The 24,749-nt window shown below is 45.7% G+C and overlaps 1 protein-coding gene and 1 pseudogene across 1 annotated transcript; both read right to left on the minus strand.

The window, feature by feature from the left end:
* The window catches only part of LOC134149703 (capping protein, Arp2/3 and myosin-I linker protein 2-like), a 266,237-nt pseudogene that overhangs the window by 31,980 nt on the left and 209,508 nt on the right, over positions 1-24,749 (minus strand).
* Positions 13,106-24,360, minus strand: LOC134149654 (transcriptional repressor CTCF-like). Its single transcript, XM_062592889.1, has 9 exons — positions 23,571-24,360; positions 23,176-23,223; positions 22,160-22,293; positions 19,773-19,893; positions 18,830-18,979; positions 17,026-17,186; positions 16,395-16,577; positions 15,839-15,974; positions 13,106-13,287 (listed from the first exon to the last, which is right to left on the minus strand). The coding sequence occupies exons 1-9, from the start codon at positions 24,349-24,351 to the stop codon at positions 13,106-13,108; spliced, it is 1,896 nt and encodes a 631-aa protein (XP_062448873.1). The 5' UTR covers positions 24,352-24,360.

Raw genomic sequence — 24,749 nt, forward strand, 5'->3', positions numbered from 1 at the left:
ACACATCCTGCTCCTAAGAGGATTGTCTCTCTAATGTCAAGCAGCAGAAGCCCTATTTGCAAGTCAGGGCTATCACTGTTGATGGTGCTTTAATGAGCGAAAGAGGTCAACAGGAACTGCAGCCTTGGTTTCAGCTGACATGTCCATTTTGGGACAGTCCATTCTTCTCCTCCATGGTTTGCGCCTGCTCCATCTACCATGCATGCATGCCTTGTTGTTAAGAGGATTAACAGGGCTTAAAACACCTTCCTACTAAATTTGGCTTGCCTGTGTAAGCCAGTTGCAATTTATCACCTTGTCCCTGCTGAGCGGGAGGTGTCACCCAAATGCCAAGGAAGGCAGGAGCTGCCTACAGCTCTCAGTAGTGATTTTGCAGCATGCATGGCCAGGCCTGCTGGAGGAGAGTGGGTGCAGACACCTGTGTTCCCCTCAGGGTGCACCCCTGAGCGCCTCCCCTTACCTCTGGCTAAAGAGGGTGCTAACATGGGCGAAGCTGTAAGAGGATTTCTTTAGAGGTGGCCAACGGATAAATATGGTGGGAAGCTCCCAAAGCTCTGCAGTGGTGACCCCAAATGTAAAACAGTGGGCAACGACTTCCCCCAGACCCTGCAGCAGGCTCCAGGCCAGGGTTTCCAAAGGGGGGGAGATGAGCAGAATGTGCCCTGGCAATCCGGGTGCCAACATGCCCCATGTGGGAATTGCCCAGGGAGGCTTTCCCAGTGAGTGCTGGGCTCTCGCACTGTGATCTCTTGCACCTCCAGAAAGCTGAAACTGCTGTGCACCTAGTGGGAGAGAAGGGCTGGATCAGCCTCAGTGCTGACAGAGATGCATCAGCACCCTGGACTCCAAGCTCTTTCCCATGACCCAGGGCAGTGCCCGACCACAGCTTCTCCCTGCACTTGGCCAGAGCCCTCCAGCCCCAAAATCTCAGCCTGGCTGCCAGTGTCCTGATCTGAGCTCCTTCTCCCATTTTCTCTCTGACCCACCCTACCTCATGTGCCATAATGCAGCCCCTGATGCTGCTGCATGCTGCGGGCAAGCCCCACAGACTAATACTGCTCCCTGGGGCTTTCCAGACCTCCTGACCCAGGGTACCTGTGTCACCATGCGGGACACCTGGTCCCGCACTGGGGCTGGCATCCCAAGGCAGTGAGTGAGGTCCTGCTGGGAGCAGCAGGGGTCTACCATGGAGTAGAGGGACCCCAACACTTACCCTCACTGGTAGTGTCACCAGTAGCACATAGGCTCGCCAGGGGGTCAGCACCTAGGCAAGAGAAAGTAGGGTGACAGGGGACTGGGTAACACAGGAGCTGGCATCCTGTTCAGACTAGCGCCCCCCCCCACCCTCCGCCCCAGACAACAGCCTTTCTGAAGCCCTGAAGCCCAACAGCCCACTGAAGCACTTAAGTTGCTGCCTGGGGAAACCGGGGAGAGCATAAGCTGAGAAAACTTACTGGCTAATTCACACAATGCACTCTGTAACCTGCAGTAGGGTCCATCCTGTTTTTGCCCTACAAGGTGCTGGGAGGAGGGGCAGATGTGTGCCTGGCCCTGCAAGTCCTGCACAGGCAGGGAAGATCCAGACAGACATAAATGTCTTCCATACCTCTGATGATACCATTTGCCCAGTCGGTTGGGTTTAACCACCCCCTTCAGTCCCTACTGTGTGTCTGGTTACCGCCCTATTGCACAGCCCAGCGAGGTAGACACTGCTCCCTCTGTGCGCTGTGGCTTCGGGACCCCAATCAAGCTCAGGCTAACAGCCAAGGGATGGAGTGCTGGACCCTGAATGTACCGAGATGTAGTCATCATACTTGGGTTTCACCTGCAGCTGGATGCTCTTGACCAGGAGGATCGTCTTCATCCCCAGGCAGGCAGTGATGCCCTCTGAAAAGACCAGTGTCAAGTGTAACTGATCTGGCTGAAGCTAGGAGATATGCTTAGTCCTTTCCCTGTGATCTGGTGCCCAGGAGGGTGCATGGCACAGCATGCCCAAGATGGTCCCTGTGACCCCAAACACAGCCTGAGCTCCCCAGTCCCACACCAAGAATGAGCGCTCAGGTTAAGGGGAGAGGGATGGGATCTGGATGTGCATATCCCTCTGAGGAGAAGGTCCGTGCATGGCTCCAGCTCCCCTAAACCACAGTGGTGGTTTTAGCACCACAACATCACAAACCTCCTCCTTGGCAAGGGTGGGCATCCCCAGGCAGCATGGATCTGCCATCAAGTTGTCACAGACTGAAGGCACAAAGCACTCTTCCAGGCTACTTCGAGCAGGACACAGAGATGTGGTCCTTACCATGTCTGAGCCAAGAATGGATTTGTCCTCATGATGTGCCAGTGCCAGGCACTTCCATATAGTACTAGCTACATGCCCTGACACCCTCCCCCCAGTTCCATCCTGTGTTCATAGTGGCAACCCCTTGTGCGAGGCCGTTTGAAAACTCCTGTCACCAGGCACAGGTCCTTTTCTTCAGTCTGGCCATTCACCCCTTTTGGCGGAGAGGCTCTTTACTTTGTGGCCTTGCAGAAAGGAAGCAGTTGGTTTTGGTATTACACTCTCCCTCACAAACATGAACTGATTTAGCCCCACATCCCATGCACCTCCAGGAATTAGTTCTTCTCTAGCCACATCTGAAGGTAGACACTGATGGCACCATTTGCTCTCCATGACTTTGCAGCAGTGCTGGATGCTGCGTCAGACTGAGTTGTCGGTGCCGAACGGCTTTTCAGGAAAGCTGTGCACTTCCTCACAAACCTGGTTTGTATCTTGTCTGGTGCTCAGGTGATAGACACATCCACCTGCTCATTGCCATGTGGAGCCTTGGCTACAGTTGGGAGCAAGCACAGTGCTTGGATGCCACCAGTTTGCCCTCCACAGACACACTGCTTGGCTTTCTTGTGTGGGATCCTTCAGGACTTCTCCCAGGGCTCACTCAGGGTTTTATTAGGATGTCTGGCCTTTGACTTCCACATAATGTGTGTTTGCCTACCCACGCTAGGATTACACTGCACGTGCTTTGGAATAGCCTTGTTCATTGGAATCTGGTATTGTGTTCCACCTGGGTCCCTGTTTCTCTTCCTTTCTTCTTGCTCTTAGTCATAGGGTCAGGGGTGTCATAAGTTACTCCTTGAAGGTTAATTCATACGGAGAGTTTGTTAAATCATGTGAACAATTTATTTAATTAAGTAAGCAGCCACAAGCAAAACAGCGCTGGGCGGCTGGGGAGTCTCAGCTCCGCAAACGGCGCGCGCCTCCCTCACACACAGTCCCCCCCTTATAGTCTGCGTTGTAATCTCCCAGTGCGTCCCGCGCATGTGTGAGTTGCTGGGGGGGTTGTCTGAAGCTCTCTGGTGGTCGTGGAGAGGAAGGCCGTGGTCTTCTTCTGTCTCTTTATTTTGGTTTGTCTCCTTGTGAGTGATCACAGGGGTTTGCTTATCTGTTGTGTTGACTCCCTTTTGGGATGCTGTTCTGTGAGAAAATTACAGGCGCCTGCTTATCTTTTCTTTATCCTTTTACCTTCAAAACCTCTGAGCAGCTTGTTGCTTACTTCAGCTCTTCATAGTCCTGCAAGATGGCTAGGGCCCCGACACTGGTTCCACAAGGGGTCATATAAGCTTTTGTGCTTACCATAATTTATTTGTCTGACACCATGTCTCAACCCTGATTGTTGTAAAACCTCCTCCTCCCCCTCCATCGGCTTATTCCTCCTTCTAAACAATGAACAAATAGTTACAATTTAACACAAGTGGGGAGTTCTACAGGTACCCTTCCACCACAAGCTCCTCAGTGCCTCTGCTGAGTCCTGCCCTCTCCATGGTGCATCCAGGGAGGTATTCTGCCTTTCCATTATTTTGGAAATTGTCTTGGCCATGATGTGCACCAGTAGTCATGTGTGCCGGCCTTCCCACATTTGCAATCCTATTGCTCCTATGGTTGTTATAGACAAGCCTAAACCCCACTCCTGTTTACTGTCTCTCATCTTGAGCTTTGTTTCACCTCTCTGCCTAGCTGCTTCTCTCCTTCTCATGATTCAGACCTTTTGCTCAGAACAGGCTGTTGTGACTAGAACTGCAACTGCCTGTTCCTTGCAAAGCGGACTAACTTTTCACAATGACACTGCTCCCTCTGGCCCTCACTGAAGCTGCAGGTAGCCCTGTTAGCTCCCCTGCTGGCAGTGGGGACTGGTTAGCAATCCATGCCTTCCCATCACACTACAAGCAACAATGGTGGCGATGAAGCTAGGCCCCCTTGCCCTCCTGTGGTCATTTGTTTTTTCAGTCAGGTCTTGGATGTCTGGAAACTTCCCCTGAAGGCCTGGTAGTGGCTAGTCACAGTATTTCACACATCCCTTCTGATGCCTGAGAGTCCCCGCAAGGCTGTAGGCCATGCCTCCCTGCCAAGCATGGTGCCAGTCAGGCTGTCCCACGGAACAGCTGGAGATCCTCTGGCTGGTGTGGGGATCCCAAGCCTGCAGGTGTGCGTGGCACCATCCTGCACCTGAAAACCCTGCTGGTCAGTGGAAGTCTCGGCAAACCACATCCCTGATGACCCAGCCTGTTATTAGGGGACGCTTTTGGTCTAAGCAGCACCATCAAGTGAACAGGTGTTGCAGCCCCATGTCTGAGGCTCTGCTCAGATCCCCTTGAGCTGAGGTTGATAATAAACCCATGAGCAGCCCCAACAGCCCCAGTACAGACATGAGAGCAACAGAGCAGGACCCAGATCAGCAAGTTCCATGTGGCAGCCAAGAAGCATTGAGGTGGATAACGCTTACCTTGCAGCTCAGCAGGGATCCCTCCGGGAGACACAGCCATTGCTGGGACCACAGCAACCACCCAGGGAAGGGCACAGAGGTATCAGGGCAGCATCCTTCAGCACAGCTCCCGCTTGGAGCAAAAGGCACCCTGCTTGGAGGAAGCGCTGAGATTACCAACCAGCAGTGTCGCTGCCTTGGCACCTCCTCCCCCTTCCAGTGCTCAGTGCCTCTTCCTGCCCCGTCAGGCAAGATTTACTGAGTGAGCAAGAGAAGTGAAATGAAAGCGACAGAGCTAGTAGCCCACGCAGGCCCGCTAAACCCTGCACCCAAGCTGCCAGGCCCCTAGCTAGCTTCCTCAGCCAGGCCCAGCCATGAGCAAGGCCATAAGCCTACCTGGGAGGAGGGCTGCACTTCTGAGCATCTCCTTCAGCCTTTCTTCTCCCACATGGGATAAAGCTATCATTTCTCATGGGCAAGGAGCGTGCATGCTGCCGGCTCTTCCTTACTGGGAGCAGCATCTTCTCCAGCCTTTAAGCTTTGAGGGTCCTGAATTATTCTTGCCCTGCATCCCCTCGAGGGCATTTTTTGGGTGCACATCCCTGCCTCAGTGCCCAAAGATGGCTGTGAACCATGAGAGCAGCTCTGCTCCCATGCAGGATACTGGATGAGGGGCTGCCCCAGGCCCTAACATTATATTGGGTAGATGAAGAGTTCCAGTGCCAAAGGCAGGGCACTGCAGATGTGACTGCTCCTGAGCAGAAAGGCACTGGGTGTCAGGCCAAAGTGTTCCTTGGTGAGCACCACTGTGGCACAACTGCTGGCCCAAAGTGAGGAGGAGAGACAGAGACAGGGTGGCCTCCCTGGGGCAATGTGGATGAGCAGTGTCGGTACGCTGAACACTCTCCTATCCCAGGAAAAACTCTGGCCTGGGTCAAAAGCTGGAGGTGTTTGGAATGCTGTAGAAAGCTGTTCTGTGACCCTCGTGGTGCTGCAGAACTGCATGGAACCCAAACCTCTCAGTACTGGATCAGCAGACCATACTAGAACCTCGGGGCATGTGCTGATGGAGCCAGCAAACACAACTGGCACGAACTGGAATGGAGAGTACCAAATGCCTCATCCCCCTAAATTATAATTTTTGACAAATCACCAATCTCCAGGCTGCCCTGAGCAGAGATCTGCCAACCAAGGGCTCTCAAAGGAGCATTTCCAGGGGTGGAATAGCCTGGGACATGCTGATTCCTGGCAGAGCTGGGTGATACTGCCGCGGGTAGCCAGGGCCAAGCAGACAACACAGCATTTTCAAATCTTCTGTAAAAGCAAAAGCAAGACAGGAAGTGATCTCCCTGCAGACGCTGCTGTCTCCGCGGAGCCCAACCACAACATGCAGTAGGCTTGATTCACCACTTCAGGGAAGGCAGCTGAAGAGAGCATAGCTCAGGGCAGGGACCACCTTTGGCTGAGGTACCTCCTTCTGGGGTAAGAACAGAACAGTGGAAGCAGCGTTCCTCCAAGCATTGAGAGCCACATCAACAAGCAGAGAAGCACCAGTAAAAGGCAGAGTGTTCAAGGCATTTCCCTCAGGACAGCCTGCTCTGATTCTATGGCTCTTCCAGAATGACAGGAGAGCATGCTATTGGTGTCTGAGCATCTCAGAAGGGGCAGTAGGACCCAGCTTTTCATGGCATTAGCAAGGATATTCAGGACATGGAGAGAACGACTGTCCTCTTGTACCCGTTAGGTGATAGCTCCTACTGAAGCTTAGAAGCACAAAGGACCTCCCAGCAAGCCCCTTCTCCAAGCTTATCTTCCAAAACACTGGGTCCCATGTGCCAGGACATGCTGAGCGCCAGTGTACCAGAACATCTTCCCCAAGAGGAGGACAGAGGAACAAGTGTTCCCAGGTGCACAAGTGTTCCCCATCTGTTGTGCAAGCATATGTTTGTCAGGAGGCCTAGAGGAACCCATTCCCTCTTTCTTCCTCCTGAGCATATGGAGTGTATTGGGGCTGGGCATTTCCTGCACCATCCTGGAATACTAGGACCTTCCCAGGTCTCAGGGGCTTCTGCTGGACAGTCTGCTACTGTCTGGCCTCCACTGGGGAGCCCAAACTGTGTTGGATGTGGTCTCACCAGAGCCAAATGGAGGGCAGTAGTTTCTCCCCTTGGCCTGCTGTCTGTGTTCTTGCTAAGCCTGTCCTGGTGCTTTGGCACAGGGGCACCCTGCTGAGTCCTGGCTGGCTTGCTGTCTCCCAGTACCTCCAGGGCTTTTTTTCTGCACTGGCAGCCAACCAAATCTGGTCTGCTGCATGGGCTGTTCCCTCCCAGGGGCGTACATTGCATCTGCCTTTGTTCAGCTCCATGAGGTTTCATTGTTCAATCTTCCTGCCTGTTGAGGTCCCTCTGAGCAGCAGTGCTGTCCTCCACTTTATCAACTGCTCCCCTCAGTATGGTATCAGGCACAAACCTGATGAGAGTTCACCCTGGGCAATCAGCCAGGTCTTTAAGAAAGATCCTAAAAGGCATTGGTCCTACAACTGATCCCCAAGGAACACCTTTCGTAACTAGTAGGGCTTTGTATTGCTGAGCACTCTGAGCCTCATAGGGTAGCCAATTTTCTACCCATCCTCAAGTCCTCCAGACCCTGTGTCTCTAGTCTGGTTATAAGAAGTCTGTGGAGGACAGTGTCAAAGACCTTGTTAAAGTCGAGATAAACAGCATCCACAGCCTTCCCTTTGTCCACATAGTCAGACACATCCTCAGAGAATGCAAAAGCCTGTCAGGCAGGATTTCCCCTTGACGTGGTGGCTGTTCCGAGTCACTACTCTATATTTGGTGTGCCTGAAAAAAAGCTTCCAGAGTGATTCACTTCCAGGGATCTAAGTGCCTCTGACAGGCCTGTAGTCCCCTGGATCTTCCTTGTTGCCCTTCTTGAAGATGGGTGGGACATACGCTTTTTTCCAGTCATCAGAAACCTCCCTAGATTGCCAAGACCTTCCCAAGATGATAAGAGCACAGCTTCACATTGACATAGACCTCTTTTCTCAGCACCTTCAGATGTACCTCTTAGACTGCCATGAGGCTTGGGACCTGAGAGGTCTGAGGGCAGACCTCACCAGTAAAAATCAAGACAAGAGCAGCACTGAGTACCTCAGCCATGTCCTTTGTCACTAGTCCCTCTGCTCTACTAGGAAGTGGACCCACATTTTCCTCATCCCTCCTGCTGCTGCTGCTGAAGACAGCATCCTTCATATAGAAGCCTTTTTCTTGCCTTTCACATCCTCTAGGTCCAACTCCAGCTAAGCTTTGGCTTTCCCAACTCCACCCTTGTATGCTCAGGCAATGCCTACTCTTGGGTAGCCTGATACCCCTTCTACCTTCTCTATGCTTCCTTTTATCTTCCTATTCATCCATGCTGGCCTTCTGCCACACTTGCCTGACTTTCAGCTGAAGACTCCCTTGGAGCTTGCAGAGCTCTGGCTGAAGTTTCAAAGGCTGCTCTTAAATATACACTCAGACCCGCAAATTTACTACAGCTCTTGCCTTGTTCCCACCAGGGTAGCTTAGGACAGTATGTCCACATGCCCAGTTGTGTCAAGGCTAGTTTGGATTCACTCTGCCAACAGGCAGCACTGCCTACCCTCCATAAGCCTTGTATGAGTCAAGCAGCTCTGAAAATGCTAACTGCTCTGCCCAGGGTGGCTCTTCATCCTCTAGATGTAAGGAGCTCAGCCACACTTCCCTTCCTGAACTGTCCTCTGATCTGCACTTGCTCTCTTCTCATCTAGAGAACCACCTGCAGGAAGACCATTGCAATGATCGGAAGACAAAAGAGTAAAGAGGTCATCACTTTTTCTGCACTGAGGTAGAAGAGGAAAAGCCATAGTTTGTACCACTGAAACTTCAGTCTGATACTCTCTGCTAAAGAAGTGGGCTTAGTACCTTGTTAGTAATTTCAAAGGAACTAGTGTCTCTAACCCGGGGAAGCTCTCAATTGCTGGAAGCCAAATGTGCCTTTGGCAGGCTGCAGCAATCACTCAGAGACCCCGCCCTCTCTGCATGGGCCCCTCAGGAGAGCAGCCCACAGCACCAGAGATGGCAGCCAGGCAAGTCAGATGAGATCTGGATGCCAGCAGAAAGACCAAACAGACCTGTAACAGCACTCTTTGCAGCTGCACAACCTCCCTTCCTTAGCAGGACTTGCTCACACACTTTTTTCCTCTTATTCTACATCAGTCTGCAGTTACTGCACTAAGGGAGAGATACTGGCCACAGTCTGGAAACCAGGTGAGCTAATCCTACTTCCAAACACCCAAGTGCCTATTAACTCAGTGTGACCAGGTTGGTGGGTGCTACAATGATGCATGCTAACCATACCTTTTCATGCGCTGTCCAGGACACAGCTTTTCCAGTGAGGATAATAATGGTGGGAGCAGACTGTGCTTTTTGTACGTTTCTAGGGCAGAGATGTGCTGCCTGCATTCAGACTTGGCTACATCACTTGGAGATGCTGGCACTTACCACCCTGGCCACCCATATTCAAGGGCTTGCTGGAACACTGCATTGGATTTCTCCAGAGCAGCTCAACCAAGAGCAAACCAGAAGCCTGTGGGAGGAACATAAATGGAGACACCTGCCCCTTGCAAAAGCCAGAGCTCAAGGCACATCAAAAATGGGCTGCATAACAGTACTATTTACTGAGCAAGCATGCAGAAACCAGGTCAGCTGATTTATCAGGTGAAAGAGTAGTGACAGACCTGTCCGAGCAAAAAGGAAAACGGCCACAGGGTGACTGCTCCCATCCCTACTAAACCCTTGTATGGGCTTCTGGGAAAATCAAAAAGCAGCCCACAATACACGTAGAGTGAATCTGATAATTTAAGAATACTATGCATATCTGTTTTGTTAAGTAATGTTGCTTAGAAATCATTTCCTCAGAAAAGCACAATAGGAGTCGGAGTCCCTGATAAATGAGCTTCTTCTTCCCACATGTGCTGCTGCAGTGGGTTGTGACTAGCAGGGCAAGAACTGCCCAGAAACATGACAGCCTGCCAATAGATAAAAGACAATTAAAGACAATTTGGAAGCAGTCATTTCTGTACTTTTTAGACAGATCCACCTGGCAGCCTCTCCTCTTCCAGCCTACCAGCAAGCTATTCACACAGCAAGCAATTTCTCCTAGTTCCTCTGAACACTGGGGCAGCTGGCAACATGTGCCTTGGGCTTTGCTGTCACCTGGAAACAGCACAAACTGCTGCTTATGGGAGCTTGTACAGTAGTGCTGGTGTGGACCAAGGCAGGTCTCCACTAGAACGCATGTAAGACCTCCTCGGGGCACCATTACAGACCACTACTTAAAACAAAGCAGCATTGCAACATTTTTCATGCTCCCCTTTTCAGTAGTGGGTTAAACCACAGGTTTTAAGAGACCACGGCACTCCTCTTTTCCCATCATATTTGTAACATGAGGAGGGACAGCGCTCACTGCAACCCACCTGGCACACAGTGGTGCTACAGCACAAGTCCTGGACTGTGCACAGACAGGAGGGGACTGAGACAGTCATCTGCAACAGCAGTTGTTACCACACTTTTTATTCCATCAGTACTGACGCATATTGTAGAAAAGCACAGTGCCTGAAGACAGCTTAGTTCCCTTCCACAAAGCCTCTCTTGCTCTAGGCTCATGCAAATGGTGTTTCCTTCGGAGTAGTGCCTCCATCTGAAGCATATCTTATGGTTTCTGATGACACAAACTCCTTGTCCAGCTGAGAATCCACCCTCCTCTGCAGCCAGATCTGGCTCATCCTTGCCAGAAAGGCCTTGCATTTTCATCTTCCACCTGCTGAGGCAACCTTCCATCCTGCTCAGGATTTCACAAACTGACCTCTAGACACACTTTTTTTTCCCCCCTCTCCAAGTTCAAAGGAACCAGAGACACCTAGCCAACCTAACACCTACTGAAAATTACATCTAGCAACTGCTTTTTGTGCTTTTAAGGAATTTCTTTCTAAGGAGTGTCAGGGCCCTGGCTATTTTACAGCAAGATAAGCAGAAGTATATGCACCTGGGAAGAGAGTCAACACAGCAGACAATTAGAGACTGAGCAGATACACCTGGACAATGCTAGACAACCAATAACGATGCTTTGTAAAGTGTGTGAACACGTGAGCCTGCTGAAAGGATATATAAGCTAGATAGGTAGAATGATAAGGTGGATTGAACTTGCATCACATTGATGTGTGTGTTCTTTCCTGTCTTGCCAATAATGGGCTGCGGCAAAGGAGTACTATTATGTCATTTGCAGAGACTTCCATTCCAAAGTTAGTAACTAACCAGAACTTACACAGTTTGAAGTTATCCAACTGCTTTACTCTATCAGCTCTTTAAGCTACTTTCAGAATTCATTCTAAGTAGAGGAACATACACTATGGCAAGTCCAAGTTTTATCTTCATTGTATTCTGAGAAATGAGACTAATCTTCCCACTGTTTAGATGACGAAGTCACAGACAATGTCAACAAAAGCAACTGCTACTCCCACTCCTTGCTCAAGCAAGAAAACACTTATTTAAACAAGTGAGTGGCTAGTCCAGCACACTTTATGTTATTATCTCATCTGGGCATGTTCCTCCATTCAGGCCCAGCTGAGCAAGCAGCTTAGGTCCATGGCATACAAAAAAAGCTGCTAGAAGACAAGTCAGATTGTACACTAGCAGTGTATTGGCTTGGCCACAGTAACCACATTTGATTATGTGCCTACATCCACCTGTGGCTGGCAAAACCAGCACACCATGATTTAAGATGTAGGTACCTTCCTTTTAGCACAGGTAGAGGAAAAGACCCACCACGAGAGGCACAGACACACTGTAACTTCAGGCCTGAAGCATCCTTCTATAAGGAGGAGAGACTACAGTCTGGAAATCACTGCCAGGACAAACAGTTAATAAATACGAAGAATCAGCCAGTGAACACACATGGTAATCCATTATTATTTATTAGCTGTACAACAGTATATTCTCCTTCCCAGCTTTCAAACCCCATTACATATTTTATAACAGTTTTTCCCATGTTGGCTTCCTAAAATAATGAAAAATATCACACAGTACAGCTAAGTACAAAAATGCATCAACCTAGGGTCTGATAGCTAAACTGATAGCTCTCTTAAAAGCGATACGTAGAAGAAAAATTTGTTTGAAATCAGCAAGACTGAGGCTCTATAAAAAGCTTACATATTTTAACATGTGACAGTTTATATACAGGCATCATTTGTATTTCACATTATTCCTTTTGTCTCTATTAGAAATCCAAAATTGTGTAATTACTGACCTATTAATATTTCCTGGCCCAGGTTTTGAGGGCTGCAGTGACCCACTTATAAATCACCACTTCTGCCTTAACATAGGATTCATAAACACAAAATACAACTACAAGACAGAGCAAAGAAAATGTAGTCGTAAAATTATAACTCAAAAAGAAGGTTAATTATACATGTTTCAAATGCCAGTTGTGTGCTTCAAAACCAGATTTCACATGTGGGTATCTGTTGATCTTCAAGGAGTAGTCTGGGTACCTTTCTCTACATGATTGGTTATCAACAGCTTTTCCAACATTTACACGCTATAAAAGTCTCTTGTCACTTGGTTTGAAAGGAATTAAAATACCGGGGTTTATTTAAACTGCGTTTTTACATACCTCTTAATTAATGGAAAAAGATTAAAATGTTAAAAAAAAAAAAAAAAAGTTATTTACAAGCTTGACCATTACAGAAATGCTTTGCAGAAAGCAAAGCGTATTAAGGACAGAAACCAGTTGGAGCATGCCAAAACTACCGTGTGCAGCCGACTCGGAAAACCGGAACTAGTCGGTGGGGAAAAGCAAAAACATTTTAAAAGTCTAGAACCCTCTCAAGTCTGCATTTACAGTTACAAACACTACTGAGAAAAGGAGGCTCAAAGACTCTGCGAACTGGAAGTCCGGAGTGGTTTACCATGTACTCCAGTCAAGGCTCCCACTTTTGTATATTAAAACTTGTTGCATGTAAACACTGTCCTTGGACCAGGTTTACAATGCAGCTCAGAGCAAAACTAATCAAGCGTCTCATAGGAAACCCTGAAGGACTCCAAAATATTTCCTAATGTTCCATGATCCTGTAATGCTAACATAAAACAGCAAGTTCTAGTTAAATCACATTCTAACATCATTTTAAGTTTTATTTCCCAGTAAGTTTGGTAAAATGGTCTAAAATGATGCATTTCCCAAAGCCAAGAAAAAGGGTAAAAGGAAAAATAGATTTGAGCCGCTTAAACACAGCCCAGGCCAGTTCAGCCAGCCAGTATAGTCGTCTTCCATCACCGGTCCATCATGCTGAGAATCATCTCAGGAGTGAGGTCTCCATTGGGAGCTTCCACTACAGCAGGTTGAGCTTCTTCTTCTTCCTCTACTGCTTCTGCATCAGGTTCTTTCTTTACTTCAACAATAGTATTTTCAATTTCACCAGTGTTCTGGTCTTCAACCTGAATGATTGCTGCAGCTAGAAGGGCAGAAAAGAAAGGGGATGGGGAGGAGGAGGAAAATGACAGATTTTTACTGGTTCCAGTGCTGGCCTGCACCTCCCTCAGATGACTTTTTCAGTAGATACTTAGACTTTTGCATAGAAAGGAAAGGAGGGGCTCCCAATAAAGACACATTCCCACCTCAGGGCAGAATAATTCAGCCTGCCTCTCATTCATCCAAGTATCAAGCCTCTACCTCCCTGGCTCCTCTGTGAAGATGTTTTAGCAGCAAATTTCAAAAGATATTTAGGAATATATGAGACAGTATTTAAGCAATTTTTACAGAGTAATCAAGTAAGACTATCAGTATACGGGTGCACCTCAAATCAGCTCCTCTGCACTTAGAGTAAGGCAAAGTTTCAGTCGGATTCAGAGTCCACAGTGACACTAGTGAATGTAGTCAATGTAAAATGCTTCTGCAGGCTGTAAGCCTAGGAAGGACATGTGCTGTATTTGGAGCACTGATCAAACAGCCAAGCCAGCAGGCAGCATTCACCCCTGGAAGGAAGAACTGCTTCCTGCACTTTCTAAAATATTACTTAGACTTTGTATAGCTATTGATTTCTATGCTTAAGAAGAAACCTCTGTGGAGTTGCAACTACGCAATATTTATGCTATGCTCCAAACTACAGGTCTGAAGCATGTTTGCTTGTAGTAATATTTGCAAAAGTCTACATGCATAAAATACCATGGTGGTTCTTATAACAGTTTCTTTAACAGCAAGTGCAACATGAGCAGACACCAAGCAACTGGGACAAAAAAAAAAAAAAAAAAAAAAAAAAGAAAGAAAAAAGAAAGAAAGAAAAAAAAAGTTTGTACACGCACTTATTAACTGAGAAAACAGCAGCACTGTACTTATCTTTTTCTGTAACGTAGATCAGCAACTGGGGTAGCAGTTCCTGAACACCGCAACTAGTGTTCAGGACCTCAATGTCAAGTTGAAAATAGTAAAGTCACATGGAACTGGGGAGGTCTTAAGCATCACAGTTGAACACAGCTTTGCAGACACCTTGCCATGCTTTCTAGGATCATCAACATACCATAGATCATCAATCAGTGACCAAGAGCATCTTCTCCAAGACCTCTCTTTATGAGGTAGAACAGCCTATTTTACGAGGCCCTGTCCACCAACCGATTTATGATAGCACCTCCCCTCCATGCCAGCTAACTGCATTTCTCAGAAACTGATTCCAGTCCAATGGTGCTCACGACAAGTTTTAACTTCTTGCAATTTTTTTGTGGTTTATTGAGCTAATGGTGCAAAGTTTTGTACTTCAGGACATCCCTGAAATTACCAGTTAGCACCATCAATGTGCCCAGAATACTCCATGCAAAACCAAATCAGACAAAAAGCAATAAAAGGTGTCAAGGGGAACAGACTGTCAGAAGGGTAAAATGACTGCCCCAGAATGTCTAAGCATGTCCACTGCACAGAAGAGTAGCTTATCTTCCTCATGAAGAGGTGAGCCATTGCATGAGGCATACTTCCATTTATCTGAGGGGGAAGAATGAACTGTAGCAATTTCATTTTCTTAGAAGCAGCAATAATGGCTCTAATACTTTTCAGTTAAGAGAGACACCCAAAAAGTATCCAAACTGCACAACTGTTGACCAGGGTGTGATAAAAATGATTACTATCAAGTGAAAAATACCTTCAAAAAGGTGGCCATTGGTCTTTGGGATTCCACAAAGATGAGGCGTCATAACACATTCCAGGCCTCAACTTCAAATCTCACAAGTAAATTAAGACAAAAAACAGAAAGCAGCCAAACATACCAGGGTTAACTATACGCTGCCATCTTATGGGTGTATTTCTGGCTTGAAAAAAGATCAGTTCAACATCCCAGAAACACTGCAAATACTCTGGATATGATGTGCTTTCATCCCCCTCAGTCAGATTATGCTGAAGGGATTGATTTTATTGCCACAAGATCTCACATTAGCATCTATTTGTTCTGTTCATTACTGCTTTCCAGACATTTCCTCATGTCTGTAAGCACCTACTTCCTTATGTACAAGGAGGTATGCATGTGCTGCGCTATTGTACGCAGTCATTCAAAGACAAATTTCTTTTATTGAATTTTTCAGGTCCTACCTTTTTAGAGCTTCTTCATATTTTCTTCAGATCTCAACTTTTATCAACTAACAGTCTGTCTACTTCAGCAGCTGACAGGCCAAAGCAGGGGACAACATGACTTTAGTACTGGAAAAATATATCAGACAGTGTACTAACACTCAGAAGAGCATGCAAGACAGACAACTGCAGTCTAGGCAAAGGGAAACAGACACAGCACTTTTTTCCCCAACTACTGAGTCTCGGAAGAGGTCCAGGACAGCCAAATTGACACCATCCTTCCTAAACACACACAGTCCGCTATGTACATACATACACGATCATTTTTTTCCCCTTATCGAGTACATAAAGGCCTATCAGGTACCAAACCAAACCTGCAGAACTGGCAAACAGCTAACAAAGAAACAATGAATCACAAGCCTGTAATGCTAAGAAGGTACTGAGCTGAATCTTACCACTGTCAGAGGAATCTTCTTTCTTAGAGCGCATTTTTCTCTTTCTGCCACGTTTGCCCTTCTTTGTCTCTCCTCCATTCTCTCCTTCCCCACCATCTGGGCCAGAACAATTATCAGCATGTCTGGCCATTGTGTTCTGTACAGAATGGGGGAAAAAAACAAAACAAAAAAAAACCCAACACGCATTGAAATCAAGATCAGATATTCTGGCCATGTGTTTACACAGACATTTCTGACTGCTTGTCTCTTTTTCCTCTTTGTAATGGAAAAATATAACCAAATATAGGTAAATTTCACTAACTTCTACTCATAAAATTGAGTTTTCCTACTGCTCATGATGCTACTGCTAGCACATGCCAGTATCAGTATCAATACCAGAGCCTCCTCTCAGAGAGCAGCAAGTGCCACCTTTTAAAAGATCAGTGTTGTGCCTTGTGCACCAGCCACCCTTTTCTTTGAGTAACAGGGCTCCTCCTTTCCAAAACCCCCATTCAGCCAAAAAGCACAACTCAAAATGTATTTATACACACACACACACACACACACACTCCCTTACCCTGCGAGTGAAAGTTTTACCACACTTGGAACAGACAAATGCAGCAGGGACAAAGTTGGGATCATGGTATCGTTTGAAGTGCCTATCAAGGAGCTGTTTTTGACGGAAGGTTTTATCACAATGGCTACAGGCATAAGGCTTTTCTCCAGTATGGGTCCGTTTATGCATGATCATGTGCCACTCCTGGTAGGGACAAACCAAAGAGAAAGAATAACTTGAAAATTTTCAGATGTAGACACTGAGAAATTTATTTCTGCAGGCAAGACGAGGTCAAACACTTTAGTCCAAGAAAAACACTCAGGAGAAGATGGTCCTGCCCGAGTGCAACCACACTCTGATTAATGGCATATTCGGTCCTACCTACTTCCATCCTCCAAGCAACTCTAGCTCTTTGTCAACAGATATGCCAAGGTTGTGACGTAACTCCCTTAAGAGATACTCTCCACAGGGGAGCACTTCAGCAGAAAGCAAAAGCCACTGAGCTCTCTCATGCCCTTAAAATAAATAAATAAAAGTCAGAGAGCTAACACTGATTTTGAAAGTTGGTCAAGCTTAACAGATAAGATTTCTTAGCTTACGTGTTTAGCTCCTGTTCTAATGCTCTTAAGGGCTGTCAGTCCCACCAGCTTACCTGCCTGCATGCATAATCACACTGGTCACACTTGAAGCGCTTCTCATTCTTGTGAGACTTTTGATGCTGTTTGAGGGCATATCGCTCATGAAACACAGCATCACAGTATCGACACTTCTTGCCCTGCTCAATGTACGAATGCTGCTTTTGCAAATGGACACCTAGGAATGCAAGAACCAGAGCCTTTAATCACATCACGGCTATCCAAGGGTGAAAGAGCCTGGTATACAATCTCTCAGTGTCTTTCCCTCTGTATACTCTTGAGTTCAGGTGAGAAAAGTAAACTGTTAATCTGAGATTCTATCAAAAAATTAATAGGCTTATAATTAACAGCAATCAGCATAATTTCTTGACAGAACTGTCTAGTCAAAAGCTTAGTAAGGTTTTTTAAAGGATTCTAGATTTGGTTAATATCAGCAATCTGTGCTGATACACTTGCATTTGATAAAGTGTTTGCTGATACACCACATAACTTATATTCAAAATTCACTATCTGCAAAATACAGCAGGATTCTTAGACTGTTAGTGTGTAGACTATTTCAAAAATCCATCTCAAAAACATAGCAGCCAGATCACTGATGCCCAGGACTGCTTCGGACAATCTGTAAGGATTCTCTTGGAAGACAGAGCAACATAAATTTTTGCTACTGAAGTTCATGCAACAGATGAAGTAAAGTCAAGGTAAAACACAGCACTGTCCTCAAGACACTTAAGACCACTCTGAATTGCCTGAATACAGTCAGAAGCCAGGTAATACATTGGGAAACAGGATTTTTTGCAGGATCAGAAGTCAAAGTGACAGGACTAGAGGGTAACAGGGGTACCAACAGCTAACCCCTATCAGAGGTTTTAATCACTTTAAAATCCTCCAAATATGAGCATATTGCACCTGCACAAGGTAGCCTGCTGTAGCTTGAACAATCCTTATGAAAAAAAATCTTCACAGCTATTCTGTTTTTTTCCTGTTATAGATCAGTACTTGTTTGCTTCATAGACACTTGGTGTCATCGTCTCAACGTGTCCTTCATTGTAGCACTTTACATCTGTTTGTTATGAAGGAGAACCTACCTTCCCGTTATTTGGTTGATATTTTGCTTATAGACAGAATTATGCCAAATCTCAGCCTTTTCTTCACTGAGAAAGATTATCTTCAATTGCTCTGGGAGTAGTACTATTTTTCACCTTCTTGTATATCATAAAAGAGAGCTTGCCTGCTAGAATCATGGGGAACTGCTCACCAGGTCAACACTCTCCTACTGCTAGGAATCAGGGCTTTTGTGACAACTCAGTCTCTCCTATTCTGTCTGTGGCACACAGCTCCACTTCCTGAAAAATGAAATCGTTTAGGCTAATTCAAGCCTTTCAGCTTGATGAAGATATATCTGGGTGATAATTAATGGCCTCCAATACATAGGAGGTCACACCAAATGACCTTCCAATTTCTCGGACCTTAAGTCGTACAGTTAAAATACTAGTCTAAGTTCAATAAATGCCTCGCACCTATGGACATGAAAATAACTTGCCTTGGATGCTTGAAAAACATGCTGCATTTTCAAATAGTGAAAAGCAATTGAAAGTTCTGTTCTCATACCATGCAGCAGTTACTGTAAGCTAAAAGGCTAAAAGTATGTATTACCAGCCACACTTCTAAGCCTGTGCTTCATTTTGTGCAGTTACTCAATTTGCTAGGTTAAAGCGGGGGGAAGACAGCTGATGGGTTACATGAACTCTAATTTTGGGAAGGCATGTTTTGTGTAGCCTTCTGTAGTAACTTCGCTAATGGCCACGTTGCCAAGATACATACCCAAGTCCCTCTTTCTTGCTCTAACAGTATCACAGTGAGGACAGTGAAATTTGGCCACATTCTCCGTATGTTTATGTAAAATGTGCATCTTCATGGTACCACTCCGAGCAAAGCGAGCATGGCAGATGTAACATTCATATGGCTTCTCTCCTACAGTAACGGAAGGAAAAAAGGTAGCACAAGCACTTTTATTAACAAGATATCTAATCAAAAAGCCCTAAAATAAAATAACTCCCCAGAAACCAGCAAACAGCTCAATGATGTTTCTTTCTCTAGAAGTTTTAGCTCCCGTAAATATCTTTCTACAACACAAAGACAAAACAAATTCACTCTTGAGCAAATGAGTTAATTATTAGTCCTTACAATGAGAAACACATTCAAGACCTACATGCAAGATGCTGGAACACTGTGAACATCAAATTTGAGATTTTCTTTTGAATGCTCATACGTACAAGCACATTTCTGTCATTAAATTTTAGCAGCCTCATCAGTTTAGCACTCCAGCAGTGTTCCATGCTAGAAAAAAAGTCCTATTTCTATCACAGAAAAGACTAAGGATCTTCACAAACTGCATCCAGACACTGTAGCAATTACACTCAAGAATGAAACTAAAAATGGCTATAACCTTCAGTGGGAAGTAAAACATCAAAAAAGAAGATATTGCTCATCTTCATACTGAAAAAGGGCCTGTATTCTGTCACCTCACAGTGAAGGCAAAAATCAGAATCCTCCAGCACATTTCTCAGTGCAATTACTAGTGTCAGTTTATGAATTTATTAATGTTGATAAACAGTGCATTCTCTTCAGCTACAGACTTCATGATAATTTTACATTAAACTTGAATACTTCATTTTGCTGACTCCGAGCATGAGCACCATTATGCACTGTCCCAGCACTCAGACACCAGCACACAGACAGCGTGCTAAAAGCAGGACATCAGTACCAGAGTGGGTCCTCATGTGCCCCTTCAGCGTGTAAGTATCCCTGCTGGCATAGCTGCACAAGCTGCACTGGAACGGACGCTCTCCAGTGTGAGAGCGAATGTGGCGTTTCAATTTGCTAACCTGAAAGCCAAGAGCAAGACTGGAGTTAGTAAGCATGAATAGGTAAGATTTCCAAAGTAAAAGAAATCAGTCAAAAATTTTGTTACAGTAACATTTTGTTTCAGTAGCATGGTTAAAAATAATACAACCAACCAACCAGTTTCAGTGCCAGTCTTGCACTGCCATGTAACCACTCATACTCCCTTTCCCACTCGGTTCCACCTCCCAGCTTTATTCCTAGTCTTGCTCCTACATTCAAAGCAGCCAGATTTTGTCTCCTGCGCTCACCTTACTGGCATCAACCATCTCAATGTCAGAGGATAAGCTAAAATTTGAAAGCATCCTGGACAGACACAGAGAAAAAGCGTTCCAGGAAAGCATGCACCCAGGAACACTGCAGATGTTCTTCCACAGGGTGCCTCCCGGAATGCCCTCCAGTTACTTTCAGGAAGAACATAAATCAGCAACTCAATAAAAAAGCCCTAGCTCTACAATCAAGGTGACTTAATCCCTTTACGTTCCTGCCATTATCTAGGAGGCATGAACATAGCTTAAAAATTAGAAGACATGAACAGAAAGCGTTTTCTGCTTCAGTAAGAGCAAGCTGCACCAACTGCTGTCTATAAAACCTTGCAACCAGCTCACATAGGACCAACTTGCTTATTCTTTCCTAATTCATGCACTGCAACACTACGCATTCAGCACTTCAAACCTCAGGGCCTGGAATTACAACACCGCAGTCACAGCTCAAAGTTTTGTTTGTTTTTTTTTTTTTTAATAAATAGATAGATAAAACTTAAAACACCCACAAACCCCCACAGCATTCCCCCCCTCAAAAAAAAAAAAAAAAAAAACCCAAACATACACACACAAACTGAAACACCCACACCCAGAAAACTCAATAAATAAATAAATAAAAGAAGAGTAAGCACCCAATTCAACATCTCCACTGTAACCTTCCTCCACTGCACAGATCACTTTTTAAAAATTTTGTTCGTGACCTTGCTCAGATTTCCTATCCCCATCTTGCAATGTAGTTTTTATTACATTTTAAAAGCTGTCCTGCAGCACAAGCAACAGTGCTGCTTAGGGCACAGGGTAGAACATTCAAGTAAGCTTTATTTCCTCAAGCAAATTAGGTAACCTCTTAGAATTAGCAAAGCTGTTTTTCACTAATTTGGGAAAGCGCCATTCATTTTGGCAACAGTCACTTTATCAGCAGATATGTAAGATGCAAAGTGCACATTTTAAAATTGGAGAGCATCTCTAGTCTTAAAGTACATTCTACTCAGCAGATACCTGCCTCCTTCAACTCCTTTACTCATCTTAAAGGACTGCTCTTTTTAACAACAATGAAAACTACAGTCTCCAAAGAGGAAATGGAAATGATCTAGGGTTTCGGTGCACAAATATCCTCAAATAGGTTTCCCATCAACTGAGGAAACCCTATCACTTGCTTCCAAAAAAACAGACCTAATTCATTCAGAAAGCAGCTGTGCAGACGACCTCGGAGTGCTAGTGGACAACAAGTTGACCATGGGCCACCAATGTGCCCTGGTGGCCAGGAAGGCCAATGGTCTCCTGGGGTGCATTAGGAAGAGTGTTGCCAGCAGGTCGAGGGAGGTGATCCTGCCCCTCCACTCAGCCCTGGGGAGGACTCATCTTGAGTACTGTGTCCAGTTCTGGGCTCCCCAGTACAAGAGAGACATGGAGCTACTGGAGAGAGTCCAGCGTAGGGCTACGAGGATGATCAGAGGGCTGCAGCATCTGCTCTCTGAGGAATGGCTGTGAGAGCTGGGCCTGTTTAGCCTGGAGAAGAGAAGCTTGAGGGGGGATCTTATCAGTGTGTATAAGTACCTGAAGGGAGGGCATCAAGAGGATGGGGACAAACTCTTCTCAGTTGTCCCACACAACAGCACAAGAGGCAATGGGGCAAAAACTGAACCACAGGAAGTTCCGCCTGAACGTGAGGAGGAATTTCTTCACTGTGAGAGTGACAGAGCAGTGGAAGAGGTTACCCAGAGAGGTTGTGGAGTCTCCTTCTCTGGAGATATTCAAAGCCCTCCTGGATGCAATCCTGTCTAACATGCTCTAGGTGACCCTGCTTGAGCAGGGGGGTTGGACTAGATGATCTCCAGAGGTCCCTTCCAACCTCACTGATTCTGTAATTCATAACCCATTTACTCAGAGGCTTTTCAAAAATGGTCAAGGAGGAAAGTTTGTAACAGATGATGAATAAGTCTTGAAGCATACAAGCATGTACTTGGCACTGTGACAATTAACATACCTCCACACTAGCATAATCACACATTGAACATTTGAACGGTTTCTCGTGGGTGTGTTTGTAGCGGCGATGCCGAACCAACTCTCCACTGGTCACAAAGGCCATGTCGCAATCCGGGCACTTGTGAGGGCGTGTACCTAATCATTTGCAGGAAAGCAGGAAGATGGTGACATTCAGATTTAGTGGCAAAAAATATGACACAGCTTCTCCCTCTCAACCCCCCCCACCATGAATCAGCAATGTTCCTTTTGTTCTGAAAGATTAGATTACAGCAGCAAATGGCACGCAGGCGTATAAGCAGCCAATGGACGGAAGATACTGCTAGAGAGTGTACATGCCTTCAATGGGGGAAACAAACTCCCTTATTTTCTTATCACTTGGCTATTTGCAAATTTCAAACCATTCAGTTAGATAATGCAGAGGTATGAAAAGAAAGCTAAGAACATGAATTACACTTTTTTGGCAGAAGGGTCAAAAGAACATGGTTTAAATTTGATGACAGTTACGAAATTACTCCTATATTAAGTTTTATAACAGAAACTTAAGTGAGGAACAACGGAAACATGCTTTCATTCCTACATGTTTTACTGGTCCAGTTTATAACCTATTCCCTGTTTTGTTTTTCTGCTCCATCTGCCTTCTGTTTAGCTCCAGCCTCACCTTATTTTTCCATAGGAAGCAATGGCAGCACAAACCTCAGAACACAGCAAACTGAGGGCCCTAATAACACCCAAGACAAACAGAATGTTTTCTACAGCTTTAAGTAACTTCGGATCAATCCCAGAGTTCGTTTTTGTATCTATGTACAGAATGAGCTTTGCACCTAACATGGTCAGGTGAAAAATTGCTCTCACAGGGGAAGAAAAAAAAATAATAAAGAAAGAGAGCAGCATCGCATAGTTTCTTCCTTCCAGCTTGTCCCATAGAGGAAATCTGACAGATTCAGACAGACCCAACTTGCCTATAGAATAAAGACAGAGTAGATTCTATTAGAAGAATGTACACAAAGGTCTGAGTACCTGTGTGAGTGTTGAGGTGCTTCCTCAGTAATGTGACTGTCTGAAAAGCTCCGCCCCCAAAAAACTAATTATACCACTGGTTCCTGATGTAAAACTTTATGGTACACAATAATCTCTTGAATACGCATTACAGCAAAAAGCAGAACCTTTTCAACTGTAGTGATATGGGAATACTAATACCACAGCATCACACAAGGCAAATGAGCTCCTTTGCAAGCCTATAGACAGGGGAGAGTAGGTTTGCCCAGAAAACAGAGCTGAGAGCTCTTACACAAAACGGTAAGTGACACTGAGCATGCCTGCTTTACTCCCATTTGCATCTACTCAATCACTTCAACTGTATTGCAAGGTGCAGTCACAACCAGTGCAGTTTAGAAATCCGCTTACAAACCCACCTTTCTTTTTGATTTTGGTTGGTTTAGGTGGCTTCATGTTACCCACTACTTTTTCTGCATTGACCTCAGACAACAAACCCTCCTGTTGCTCCTCTTCAACATCATACACAGAGACATCCACATCTTTGCCTTCCTCAGTGTAGCGTAGCTTACTCTTTTGGTTTTTCTTTGTTTTTTTGGCTGGTGGCTGATAGTCTGGATCTTTTTGCCAATTAGGATCTTCTTGGGGCTGAAGTTCACCTTGTTCCAGCGTCTCCACCTCACCATTTGCACCCACTTTCACTACCTGGAAGCCTTCTGGTAAAGGGGGAGTGTGACAGATCATGGGCTCTCCCTCTTGCAGGCCTCCTTTGGAAACCTCATTTTCATATGCTCCCTGAAGTTCTTCCACAGAAGTGGTGGCAACAGGTACAGTCACTGGAACTGGTACTTGGACCAGCTGAAGCTCACCAAGATTTATAGGCTGCTCTTCCATATTAACAACCTGAGGTGTTCTGATCTGTGTGTCATCCACTGTAGCCTCCGTTTCCTGAGGCACTGCACCTTCCATTACTTCAGTCTTCATTTGAAGAAGTGTTGGATCCAACTGTTCCATCATAACCATCTGCACACCACTGTTGACATCCTGAACTACTTCACCCCCATCTGCTTGGTTTGGTGGTATACGACAAGCATCGTCCTCCTGCCCAGCTTCACGGCGTCTTTCATAGGTTTTTCTCTCTTTTCCCTTAATAAAAGTTTCTGATTCTTCCACCATAGCTTCAACTGCCTCACCTTCCATTTCACCTTCTTGCTGTTAAAAAAACAAAACAAAAGAAAAAGCAGAGGGACAAGTGACCTAACCAAAAACCATCAGTTCAACAGCAACAGCATATTGCAGCCAGTTTTAAGAAAACAAATCCAAAACTGTAAGCATTAGTCTCTGCTAGCGTATTGTCGCTGTAAATCAAGGTGATCACAGAATCCTGCCTGGAGTGAAACAGCCGCTGTACCAGTTTCATGTACCAGGAAGGAAAGCAAGGAAGAGAGATTAAGGGATATGTATGTTTCTCCTTCTCAAGGACTGCAAATTGCTAAGGCAAGTGATACGGCACGATTACTCCTTATTACCAATCTATGTAAAATAAGTAAGCTGAATATCAGAAGCAGTCCTGTGCTATAATCACATTATTTTTATGT

The sequence above is a fragment of the Rhea pennata genome, chromosome 21 (assembly GCF_028389875.1).
Source record: "Rhea pennata isolate bPtePen1 chromosome 21, bPtePen1.pri, whole genome shotgun sequence".
Classification (NCBI taxonomy): domain Eukaryota; kingdom Metazoa; phylum Chordata; class Aves; order Rheiformes; family Rheidae; genus Rhea; species Rhea pennata.